General features: G+C 37.6%; 1 protein-coding gene across 6 annotated transcripts; it reads right to left on the bottom strand.

Moving 5' to 3' along the window:
- Positions 1-899: 899 nt before the first annotated feature.
- Positions 900-8816, bottom strand: LOC107821092 (uncharacterized). 6 transcript variants are annotated; one of them, XR_012709983.1, is made up of 13 exons: positions 8606-8757; positions 8504-8524; positions 8319-8419; positions 4923-4980; positions 4765-4808; positions 4596-4676; positions 3799-3869; positions 3355-3465; positions 2730-2812; positions 2374-2590; positions 2027-2125; positions 1624-1707; positions 900-1213 (listed from the first exon to the last, which is right to left on the bottom strand). XR_012709983.1 is itself a non-coding variant. In XM_075254308.1 (12 exons), the coding sequence occupies exons 1-11, from the start codon at positions 8625-8627 to the stop codon at positions 1661-1663; spliced, it is 870 nt and encodes a 289-aa protein (XP_075110409.1). In that variant the 5' UTR covers positions 8628-8757; the 3' UTR covers positions 900-1213; positions 1624-1660. The 6 variants fall into 6 exon arrangements, 5 of the variants coding, with proteins under 5 accessions (XP_075110409.1, XP_075110407.1, XP_075110408.1 ...); XM_075254308.1 differs by lacking the exon at positions 2027-2125 and having other exon boundaries at positions 1624-1721; XM_075254306.1 differs by lacking the exon at positions 2027-2125 and having other exon boundaries at positions 8606-8753.
- Positions 8817-12227: the final 3411 nt, after the last annotated feature.

The following is a 12227-nucleotide window of genomic DNA, read 5'->3' as shown; positions in this document are numbered from 1 at the left end:
TGAGATCACTAGGAAAGCATTAGTTGCCTGGGAGAAGATATGTCAACCTAAAGCAGCAAGTAGACTCAATCTACACAACCTACAGATATGGAATAAGACAGCAATTACAAAGACATTGGGATCTACGCCAGAAACAAGATAAGCTATGGATAAAGTGGATACATGCGTATTACATTAAAGGGCAAAATGTAGATAGCATTGGCATACTACAAAGTGCAAGTTGGATGGTAAGGAAAATTCTAGGAGCCACGGAGATTGTTACACAACTGAGCAAACCTTTAACTGGGCAGGAAAGTGTGATCAAACAGATTTACTTACAAATGATACCACCTTATCCAAAGATACATTGGAGAAGGCTGATGTACCAAAACATTGCTGAACCAAAAGCCATATTTACGATGTGGATTCACAATCTATGGAAGGATGCTAACTGTGGACAGATTGCTAAAGTGGGAGCTCAATGTTAGCCCCATCTGTGTGTTTTGTCGAGTGGAGAATGAGACAAGAGACCATCTCTTTGTGGAGTGTGGATATGCACAACTGTAGGGGTGATTGTTTTTATGGCTATAGATACAACCTGCTACACTCCACACTTGGTGCAATTTATACAGTGGATCATCAAACAAACGAAAGGCAAATCAAAGCAGGCACGAGGGCTAAAAATGCTATATAAAGAAGCTATCTATGCCTTATGGAGGGAGAGAAACAACAGGGTATTTGAAGGGAGTGCACAAGCCTATGAAAGTGTAGCACGTGAGATTGTATGTGTATGCAACCAAAGAGCTGAAGGGATTGTGAAGGGGTGGTTACAGCAGCTTCACTTTTAAACATGTAAATATTTAGAACAGAGGCGTAGATAGCAAGATGTATAGGAAGTAGGGAATATTTGTTTACTGCTCTTTTTGATTTGGCTAACCTGCATTTAAGCTTAGCTAATGCGCTGTAATGTCTTTCACTGGTGATTAATGAAAAAATTTAGTTACCAAAAAACAATATATGAGTGACAGAAAAATGTAAATGTTCCACCCTTTGTTTTCTAGCATACAATTCTCGTACACACATGATGACTTTGAGAGGATAAACGCTCTGACTAGCAGAGCGCTGCTCAGAGTGCTGCCTTTTCTCTTGAACTCATGACTTCTTTCATATAGCTTCCCTGCCACTAGCAAGAAGAGCTTCTGCTGCCGAATCCAAATCATGAGGAAAGAAAACCCTGAAGACAATAATGGTCAAGCGAAGGAACTCAAATCTTCACGAGTGACAGAAAAACATAATTTTGCCCAAAAAATGGCATAGGCATGGAACTACTAGCAGAAAATTCCCAGGCTGTCTCCCTGCAGGAATGAATAATTTCTGAGATGCCTAAGGGTTTGGGTTAGCGTGATAAATCCTTAGAATTTGTTTTAATCAGCTAAAAAGAACCATAATTTTGACATTCTATTGGAGTATAAGAAAGCATTACTCAGCCCCAGAAAATAAGAAGAATGAGAATACCCTGAAAGTTATTTTGTCTTCAGAAATGAAAAAGAACCATCATTTCCCATATCTTTCTGTATAAGAAGATCATCTACTTTCTTGCAATACGAGTATAGAGATGTGACAAAGAGAAGACGTTATAATCACCTGCAAGTATTGTGGTACAGTGTCTTGCCCAGTTGGTCTATGTTAGTGATGCCTTTAGTGCCTGCAACAACTTCAAGCACTTGCCTGGAAGAAGGGAGCTGATATTATTCAATAAATCAAGATTAAACTCGAGATACGGAGAATCATATGCAGCTAGAAGCTCTACTACATTGCCAACTGCCAAGGCATAAAATAGGGGTAAATATCCCACAACAGAAAGAACATTATATAAGTAATTCCTTTGATACCCCCACTCAGAAGCATTCGGAGAGAATTAGAAGAACACAGAATAAAAGTAAAAGGGGTTAAGATATTCAAAGACATTGGGTTTTTTCTCTTTTTCTATTTTCCTTTTATTCTTTTTGCTTCTTTTTTTTTATTCTTGGTGGAGAGTGGCACTTGCCAATTTGAAGTTCAGTGGTATGTGTAGCAATGATAGTTCTTCTAGCTTCTCTGTTTCCTCCAAGTTTGCATCCTTTGCCAACTGTAAAGTTACTTTTTCCTATGAAAAAATAAGTATTGCAAGTAATCGATAACATATAAAAATGTATTTAATGGAGAAAGGAAGGGTACAAAACACTGGTATCCTGTAAAGAAAATCAAATTGAATAATATAAGGAATAAGGATGTTGTAGCTTTCATTTTCAATCAGTTTCAATCTCATGACCACTGTTTGAAATGATGTCTATTTAAAGACAAAATGGGAAAAAAAATCATATCACTAAGCAAGAAGAATGCTATGACACTTACCGAACTAAGCAAGGCTCATTGCGACCTTTGACAAGGCATTCTTGATCATGCCTCTCCTTTTTCTTTGAAGGCCACGAGGATTTCACAAAATGTATCCCAGCATGTGAATTCTTGATATCACAGTATGGTGAATCCGTTTCAATCATCATTCGCTCAACTGGTATACCCTTTACGACTTCAAGGTTCTCAGCTGTCTTGAGAGAGCAACCATTTACACCTAATGAGTAGTTCAAACAGAAAGACATGAACAGATATAAGTAAATCAGAGTCTAGCAATCTCAAATATCTGATGGAAAACACATGAACATGACAGCTTCTAAATTACAATATTGAACATAACAGACTGGAGATTTCACCTATAAAAACATTACTAAATGAAAGAAGTTTATCACGATCTTCAGCACTTCCAGTGAAAGAGTGCGCAACACCAGCAACAAACCTGTTCAACACAAGGGGTTTATCAGAACACCATATATAAAACTGCAATTATGAATGCAAAGCATTACACTAACCATGATAATGTTGCCTAATGTCACTTAATTAAACAAAAGTCGGATACTGCCTCAATTCCATAAGACAGATATTCACAAAAACAGCCTTTTAAGTTACGTCAGTATTCAATAGCAAATCTCGGCATAAGCTGGCCCCATAAAATTTTCTGACATGGAAGGTAAGGCTGTCTACATCTGCTTTTTCCTGAACCTGCTTAGGCAGGAGCCTTCTAGCATTAGGGCATGGCTTCATCCCAAAAGGACTGAGATATAAGAGTCAAACATAGTGGTAAAATCATGTGGTTTATTACTTTATTTATTTTTTCCACTTTTAAGCTGGCCTATGGATAATCTAACCACTACATACTATAAGAAGTTCTTAGAAAAAATTAACTTGATCTTTCCAGTATTCTCATACTGATGGGGATTACATAGTGAAAATTAGAAACAAGCCAATTCGTGCTATCTCCTACAAGTACAAAATTTTTACCGATCCTTATTTCGTTCAAGAATGTCGCAAAAATCCTGAGCAGCTGCTCGCATGTGAAGAAACATTGGCAGTTTCATTCTATATGCTAACTCAAACTGCTTCTCAAAGTACCTATATTTCAAAACATTGAAAGAGAAAGCAAGACCACATCAGCAAAGTGGAAACAAGGCAAGCCTACAGAACTATAGTCACCAAAAGGTTCCCTCTAGATCCTGGTGCACCTAGACTACCAGTGGAAGAACAAGAAGTAATTCCTCCGGAGAAACGGTACATGAGTAAATGTCACCAGAAAGAGGGTTTGGTGGCAGGGGGGATTGGGCCTCTTGCTTTTGTTTGGGGGGTGTGAGGGAGGGAGGGAGAAGAGTGAGTGTTGTGTGTTAATGCGGGCCAATTAAGGATGAAGGAAGAACTCATAGGGGCGGGTTATGTGAAGCAGATACATACTTCTTTTGAGTATCAGATGGACAAAAGTGAAGTCTATCATAGTCCAGCCCACATTCACCAATCGCAACCACCTTGTTTGAAATGAATTTTGTCGTCAGCAAAGTAAATAAATAAAAATATACTAGCATTATTTATTTCAACTTTTACGCACCAGGGAGACAAGTCAGAATTGAAATAGCTCCAAACTTGCTAGCCAATAAATATAAAGATTCATTCAGAAGTGTATTTTCACGAGGGAAAAGGAATGAATCACATGATGAGCGACCGAGCTATTATCAGAATGCAGATCATATACAAATGTGCATCTTATAAGCAAATCTTTGTCTAAAAAACTACTTACACCTTCACTATTTGATCAGCTTCTACACTAGCACAATATTAGGAAGTTAAAGAAAGTTGATCTCCAAATGTGTTAGGCCCTTATGAGATTATCCAATTCTTTAATTTCTTGAAGCTCTTCTTGGGGCAAAATCTTTTCCTTCTGTGATTTGCAGGCTACTAAAACCTCAAATCAGTTAAAGGATGAGCTTAAATTGATCAAAATTTCACATCTTAAAGTGTGCAAATGATTCAGTATTATTTTGGTTATACTAATGTCGTTTACGGAGAAAATCCTTGTTGAAAAGTTTGGAGCAAATAACAACATGACCAGTTAACCAGGAGTTTAAGCTGCTCAGAGTTCACACATTAGAAAGTATAATATTAAAGCTTGGCAAAATTTGCTAAATTGAAAGAGCATTTACTAAGGTGTAAATTGAATGAATCCATAACCTTATATATAACGAAATTTAACGTACTTTTCCTTTTTCTATTCCCTCTTTAGCCAATGTCAAAAGATCCTGCAAATGCTTTTCTGGATCCCCACTATCTTCAAATTCCTGCTTGAGCACAGAAGAAGAAAATGATAAATGCATCCAACATACATGAACGGGTAGGCCATTAGATAATATCAAGAGTCAAACCCACTTTGCATCTTGTCGGGTGCACACCCACAGTACAGAAAAGTCTTGCTGCAAAAAGAGTTAGTTCTCAAGGTCAAACGTGCCCATACATTTGAGAAGCCAATTCGCTGAAAACAAACACTAGGAAGAGTAAACTGGCTGAATAAGGGACATATGGACAACCATCTGTTTCCGCAATTGCAAGAGCTTCTTTTGATTCTTCAAGAGAGCCACCAGTTACCTGGAAGAAACATTTAAAGCGAAAAAATACTCTTAGAGCTGGGAACATTTCTTTAATCAATAAAATAAAAGATTTTTCTCAATAAATTTCTCCAGCAACAACAAAAACAAACCTAGTGAAATCCCATAAGTGGGGTCTGGGGAGGGTGTGTGTATGTAGACCTTACCTCTAACTGGGAGGTAGAGAGGTTGTTTCCGAGAGACCCTCGACTCAAGAAAAGATATAAAGAAGCATTAACAATAATAAGATACTAAGAAATCGAAGCGAAAGATAGTAAGAAAACAGTAGGTAATAATAGCAATATAAGACTAAGGAAGATACCAGACGAACACTAATACTACTGGTATGGAAAAAAAACGTTCGATTACATACTAACCTTCTACCCTAATTCTCGACCTCCACACCTTCCTATCAAGATTCATGTACTCGGTAAGCTGAAGCAGCGGCATGTCCTGCCTAATCACCTCTCCCCAATACTTCTTTGGCCTACCTCTACCTATCTTCGTACCCACCAAGGCCAGCATCTCACACCTCCTAACTGGGGCATCTGTGCTTCTCCTCTTCACATGTCCGAACCATCTTAGTCTCTCTTCCCGTATCTTGTCCTCCATGGGGACCACTCCCACCTTTTCCAAAATATGTTCATTCCTAATCTTATCTAGCATGGTATGCCTGCACATCCATCTCAACATCCTCATTTCAGCTACTTTCATTATCTAAAGAGTTCTTGACTGGCCAACACTCTGTCTCATACAACATAGTTGGTCTAACCACCATTCTGTAGAACTTATCTTTCAGTTTTAGTGGTACATTATTATCACACAAAAGACCAGACTCGAGCCTCCATTTCATCCACCCCATTCCGATACGATGTGAAAAATCCTCATCAATTTCCTTGGATTACTGAGATCTGTCTCCAAACCTCCAGCCTCTCATTAGCATAGTCTCGCGTCTCATCAATCAGGATTATGTCATCTGCAAATAACATATACCATGGTACATTCCCTTGAATGTGGCACGTCAGTGCGTCCATAGCCAAAGCAAATAAAAACAGACTAAGAGTTGATCCTTGATGCAACCTCATCACAACCGAAACTCCTCCCACTGTCCTTACCCGAGTCTTATCTCTATCATACATGTCCTTAATTACCCTAGTGTAGGCTACAGACACACCTCTAACCTCCAAACATCTCCATAGAATATCTCTAGAGATTGTCGTATGTTTTTTCTAGGTCAATGAATAATATATGCAATTCCTTCTTCCTCTCCCTATACTGCTCGGCCAATCTCCTTACAAGGTGAATGGTTTCTGTATTGCATGAATTTGAGCTAGTTCTCGGAAATATACACACCCCGCCTCACTCTCACTTCTACCACCCTCTCCTAAACTTTCATAGTATGGCTTAGCAATTGATACCCCTATAGTTGTTGATGTTTCGGATATCACTCTTGTTCTTGTACAACGGAATCATCGTACTCCATCTCCATTCTTCGGGCATCTTCTTCGTCCTAAAAATGTCATTAAACAACTCAGTGACCCATTCCAAGCCTTCCCTACCCACATTCTTCAAGAATTCCATCGAGATTTCGTCTGGCCCAATCGCTCTTCCCTGCTCATCTTATGCATAGCCCCTCGACCTCCTCAACTTTTATGCGCCTACAATTTCCAAAATCTTAATGACTCTCGGAGTGCTCAAAATCACCCAGCATAATGTTCATATCCCCCTCTTCAGTCAAGAGTTTATGGATGTATCTCTGCCATCTTCGTCTAATATGTGCCTCCTCTATCAAAACTCTGTCTTCCTCGTCTTTGATGAAGCTAATACAAATTTACCATTTGATGTCGGATTATAAAAAAGAGAACATGATGTTAATTAAAAGGAAAGAAATATACTCCCTCCGTTTCAATTTATGTGAACCCATTTGACTGGTCACGAAGTTTAAGAAAAAAAAAGACTTTTGAACTTGTAGTGTAAAATGAGGCACATATAGTTTGTGTGGCTATAAATCATTGCACAAAGGCAAATTGTTTCCAAACAAGGAAAGGGGTCATTCTTTTTTGCACGGGCTAAAAAGGAAATAGGTTCACATAAATTGAAACAGAAGGAGTAGTTTTTTTTTTTATCATTCTGTCTACATCCAACATATCCACAAGATGAGTGTTGCAGAAATGTCAATGTTGTATGGATGTGCGATAATGCAAGATTAGACAAAATTAGAATGATCACATTTTGTAGAAAGGTGTAGGTAGCACATGGAGGATAAAATGAATGAGAGTCACTTCAGATAGTTTGATCATGTCTTATGTCGCCCTTCAGACACACTAATCTGCAAGTGTAAAACCATGGTGTTCAAAGGTGTTAAAAAGGGACAAGATAGGTCTAAAATCACATGAAGGTAATTATATCAAAAGACCTACAATATGCCGGAATCCATGCAAACTTAGCACAAAATATGTCACATGTGGATGAAAAAGACCCATATAGGTGATACCAATTAATTGAGATTACGGTTTAGTTTTCTAGGAATATTTTAGTCTTGTTAGAGATTTGTATGCCAATAGAAAACTTAAAGAATTTCTATTGCTAGAGAACCTATATCTTCAAATATTTGATTGATACGGGTCTAAATGGAGCAACATGGTTAATGAAGATTCATACAAATTATCCCAACTAGTTGCGGATTGAGGCATAATTGTTGTTGTAGAACAAGTCCAGTAAGTAATCTTCCTCGCTAATGTTGAAAAAAGAGATTTCTAGTACTAGTATAAGCTTATTGGAGAAAATGCTTTAATACTCAAATCTCCATATGAACAACAATTAGGTTTATTAGGACTTGGTGTTAATCATTTGGACAAAAAGTTAAATGAGAGATATTACTGCTGATATATTCCTCTAACTACATCAGTGCAAAGTCAATGACTGAAGTAACAAAACTAAAAGAAAAATGGATGCCAAAGGTCGAGAACATAAATACCAACAAATTACATGTTAAGTTAAACATCCTCCTATTTTCTCTTTTCCTAGTGGCACTAAACTAAGAAACATGATTTTACAATTAAATATTCCATCTTTTAGTACACTTTTAAGTGGTGAATCATTTGGGTTTTCACACATCAGAATTGTTAGACAAATTTTAAATTAGGAGCGTTAAACTTGATGTGCAATTACTGAAGCAATCCAAAAAAAAAAAAAAAACTTGGTAAAAGAATTGTAGAAAAAACTCCACATTCTTTATAGCAACAATATTCAAACAAATCCAATCAATAATCATAACATGAATTTGGAAATGCAAAACAGTAACATGTAAATAACAAAGAGAAATTGGGAAGGATTTACAATTATGCGATCAACTCCAGCGCTCCATGCCCTCTTCAGCACAGCTTGAATGTCCCCCATATGATATTGCTTCCCATTGTATATCCCTTTGAACATGCTATCTGAATTTGTGGAGTTTTCTTAGAATTAAGACAAAGAAAACAAAAACTTGACTGCATCTTGGAAATATGTGGCAGCTGACTCACCAGTAAAATTTACGGCTATGTCTGCTCAAAAAAAATCTAGTTAGATAAGGAGAGTATATTGATTACGACAAATTGACGCTAAAAAGAGATGCAGTACATCACCTATCATTCGTACCGTCGCCATGGCAGCTGAAGATGCTTTGGTCGGAAAAATACTTGCTTTTTATATTATTTCTAACAAGTTTCGGCTCTCTGAAATTGCGATTATAGCACATTAGCCCAATGTTTTATTGTTTGTTACAACTTGAATGCATAGTCGAATTCTTGGGCCTTCCTCGCGATCGGGCTAGCTTCTCCTTGAGTTGAGCATACTAGTATGTAAGGGGATTTACCCCTATAATCATTTTTCGTGCTTCTGTTTAAAAGATAGCCACCTTTCCCAAGTATTTAAAACTTAGTCAAAATATAAGCCATCACACAGAGACTACTTTTCGGGCTGACCATTGTAGGGTATGACTGGCTGACAGATCCATGTCAACGAAGATTAGAAGCAGCGGTCCAAGAGTTTTAGAAGAACTCGGTCTCTACTACTTGTTGCACCTCCTTTCCGGGTGATTGTGGAAAGAAAGGAGTTTTTTCAATTAAAATAACATTATTCGAAAAGAAATTAATTTTATTTTTTACGGAGTCGTCACTTGGAATTATTTAATTTTGATATTTCAAGTCACCATTTCATTTAAACCCTAATCAAAGAAAGTTTTGACTTCAAATTATGGTCCGGGAAACACAGAAGACCGGGTAAGAAATTCTGTTAACCTGGAAGGGTGTAAGGCACTCCTGAGTTCCGTGGTTCTAGCACAATATTAATTCAGATATCTTACATGTTTTAAGAATTTGATGTACATTTCCATTTTTACCGCTCTTAATTACTTGGTTATCACAATTATGAAATTATCTTGAAACGAATTACGTGTGTATTCGTTTTTTTTTTGGTATATCAAAATCATGTCACGCGTACGTGTACACAATTAATAACAACTTATAATTATTAAGATTGTTCTGCCCAATGTTGCGGGAATGCGTACCTTGGTTTTAATTTTGAAAATTGTAATTATATCACGCGAACATATATATAATCACGATAAATTTAATTAATTAAGAGCGTGCCTAAAAGCATACTAACGTATTCATGATTTGTTTTGTTACAACCCATATCCACATGTGTTAGTTCATGCCATATATTAGTTAACATAAATCCAAGAAGGAATTATCTGTGAGATGATAAGAAGTCAATCATATTGGTCTTAAAGGATACAAGAGTGTATAAGGGTGATTAACCAGTATTAGAAGTTAAACGAATCAAGGATGTTGTAACTCGTATTTTCAGGTAATCTAGCGGTGCTTAATACACTCAAGCGGTCATTTATTAAGGTATTTTAATCATATAATATCCGTATCATAAGTCTTGAAGTCAAACGAGTTATGAAACAAAAGTCGACAAAAGTTGTCGCAACTTAGGTTCATAATTTTACTTAAACATTAGGTCAAATGTTTCTAATCTTTTCTCATAATTTACAAGGAATTACGGGGTGATCTACTAACCAAATTAACGATCTATGAGTCTAGTTTCCAATGCATTAAACCGTTCATCGATACGATCTCAGAGTAGAGAGATATTCACGTTTTCGCGAGACTGCGCCAAGCACCTCTCTATGGGGCCCACTAAGGCGGTTTAAGATATTTGGACCTATATAGGATGCCTCCAACCCGTTTTAAGTCATTTCTTCTCACTATTTTCAGACCTTAGAACCCTAGGAACATCCTCTCAAGGTTCTCTCAAGATTCAAGACCCAAAAAAGGGCAAACAACACAAATCAAGTGTCGGGAATTCCGTGGCGCTAGTAAGTCTCTTGTTCTTCTTGTTGTTGCTCATTTTTGTGTCATTTAAGCTCGTGTGGGAGGTTGTTTTAAAGGGTTTATGTTCTGTAAATACTCCCTCATGTTCTTAATATCAATCCTAGGTGATTTCAAGCCTTCTAAAGTGATTCTAGTGCCGAAAAACACTAATTGATCGCTAGTTTCGCTTTTTTGTTGTTGTGGCAGCATCGGAGGGATATTTCATGGAAATTTAAGGTCAAATTGGAGTTGTTCTTTCTGTATAAAGGTAAGGAACCTCTTACTCTATATGTATTTAAGATTATCCAAGTTGAGGCTAAGTCATTGAAGCTAGAACTTGTGAAATATATATCGAAAGGCTTGGTAGTAATGTTATTGTTTTGTGGACTATTTTGCATTGTTGTTGGGCTGCGTATTTTACTACTATCTTGTGGAGTTTTGGAGGAGGAAGGGTGTGGAGAAACACCATATGGAGAAACACCATATATATGTAGGGTTATGGGCTGATAGTTATTCGTAACATTTCTAGGTTGTTTGACACGACTACGGTGGTCGTCGTATGTATGGAGTGATTAGGCTGTGTGTGGACTATTTTGGGAGGCTCAATATGTTTATTATTGATGTTGTTTGGGCTGTTTGGTGACTGTTTTGAATGGTGTGAGGTCATATATATAGGGGAGGTATTGTCCGTTTCATCGTAAAATAGGTTGTGGTCAATACATAATAGTTATGACGCTTAAATGATAACGATAGTATCGTTTCTCTTATTGTAGACTAAGGAGTTTTGACAATTGCATAGCTTGAGATTGGGGCAGTATATACAAGGTATGTGAGGCTATCCCTTTCCTTCTTTTGCACGACTCTGATTGTACATAATGTAATGAACGAGCTTCCAAGATACTCTACTCTTAGAAGCTAGCAGTACTTACATTGTTTTCCCTCTTATGGAACGATTGATGTTAATGTTGCTTCTCTTATTCTCATGTTATCAATGTTGTTGGTACTTCCTGATTCTTATAAGGTTCATAGTGAAGAGTTAGTCCTAATAACGTGTACAGAGGATACCGACCTTACGTCACTCCGAAAGGTTTAGAATGTGATTCCATGAGTCGAGCATGCATTATATATATGTATCTATTTTACTCTATCGAGCCACGCTATAGTTGGCCGGGTACGGCACCTATTGTGCAACCACTGATCAGTTGGGTTTTACCGAGCTCCACGTGGCCGGGTACGATTCTACCGAGCCTTATGATGGCCGGGTACGTTTTTTTACCGAGCCTATTATGGCCGGGTACGATATAATGATGATGATGCCCACAGAGGCGAATGCTTTAAAGGTTTATGTATTTATACATATATATCATGCATTTCATGTAAGTAACCCTCAGAGGTACTAAGATGTTACAGGTTGTATATTCTCTATCCTTGCTTACATTACTGATCGTATTTATGGTTCCTTGCCTTACATACTCAGTACTTTATTCGTACTGACGTCCTTTTATTTGTGGACGCTGCATGTTGTGCTGCAGGTCCTGATAGACAGGCAGGTGCAGCTCCCCCACCACAGTAGACTGTCCAGTTCAGCGGTGATTGGCGAGATCCCTTCTCTGGACTTGCCTTGGTCTTGGTATGCAATTTTTGTTATAGACATTATGGGTATGTCGGGGCCCTGTTCCGGCTATGTTGCAGCACTTATGTTCTTTTAGAGGCTCATAGACAGGTGTCGGCTCATGTATAGTTTGGTATGCCTTGTCGGCTAGTTTTTGTTGTATAGTCTTTCATAGTAGTGTGGTAGCTCATACCTTATATGTAGTTTCTTGATTGTCTGGTCATCCCCTGCTATGTATGTTCATGCCGTCATATTTTATTATTGGTTGTCCATGAT

Source organism: Nicotiana tabacum, chromosome 5, assembly GCF_000715075.1.
Source record: "Nicotiana tabacum cultivar K326 chromosome 5, ASM71507v2, whole genome shotgun sequence".
In the NCBI taxonomy this organism is placed as follows: Eukaryota; Viridiplantae; Streptophyta; class Magnoliopsida; order Solanales; family Solanaceae; genus Nicotiana; species Nicotiana tabacum.
Note: the sequence above shows the minus strand (reverse complement) of the source record. Positions and strands in the feature narration are given on the sequence as shown.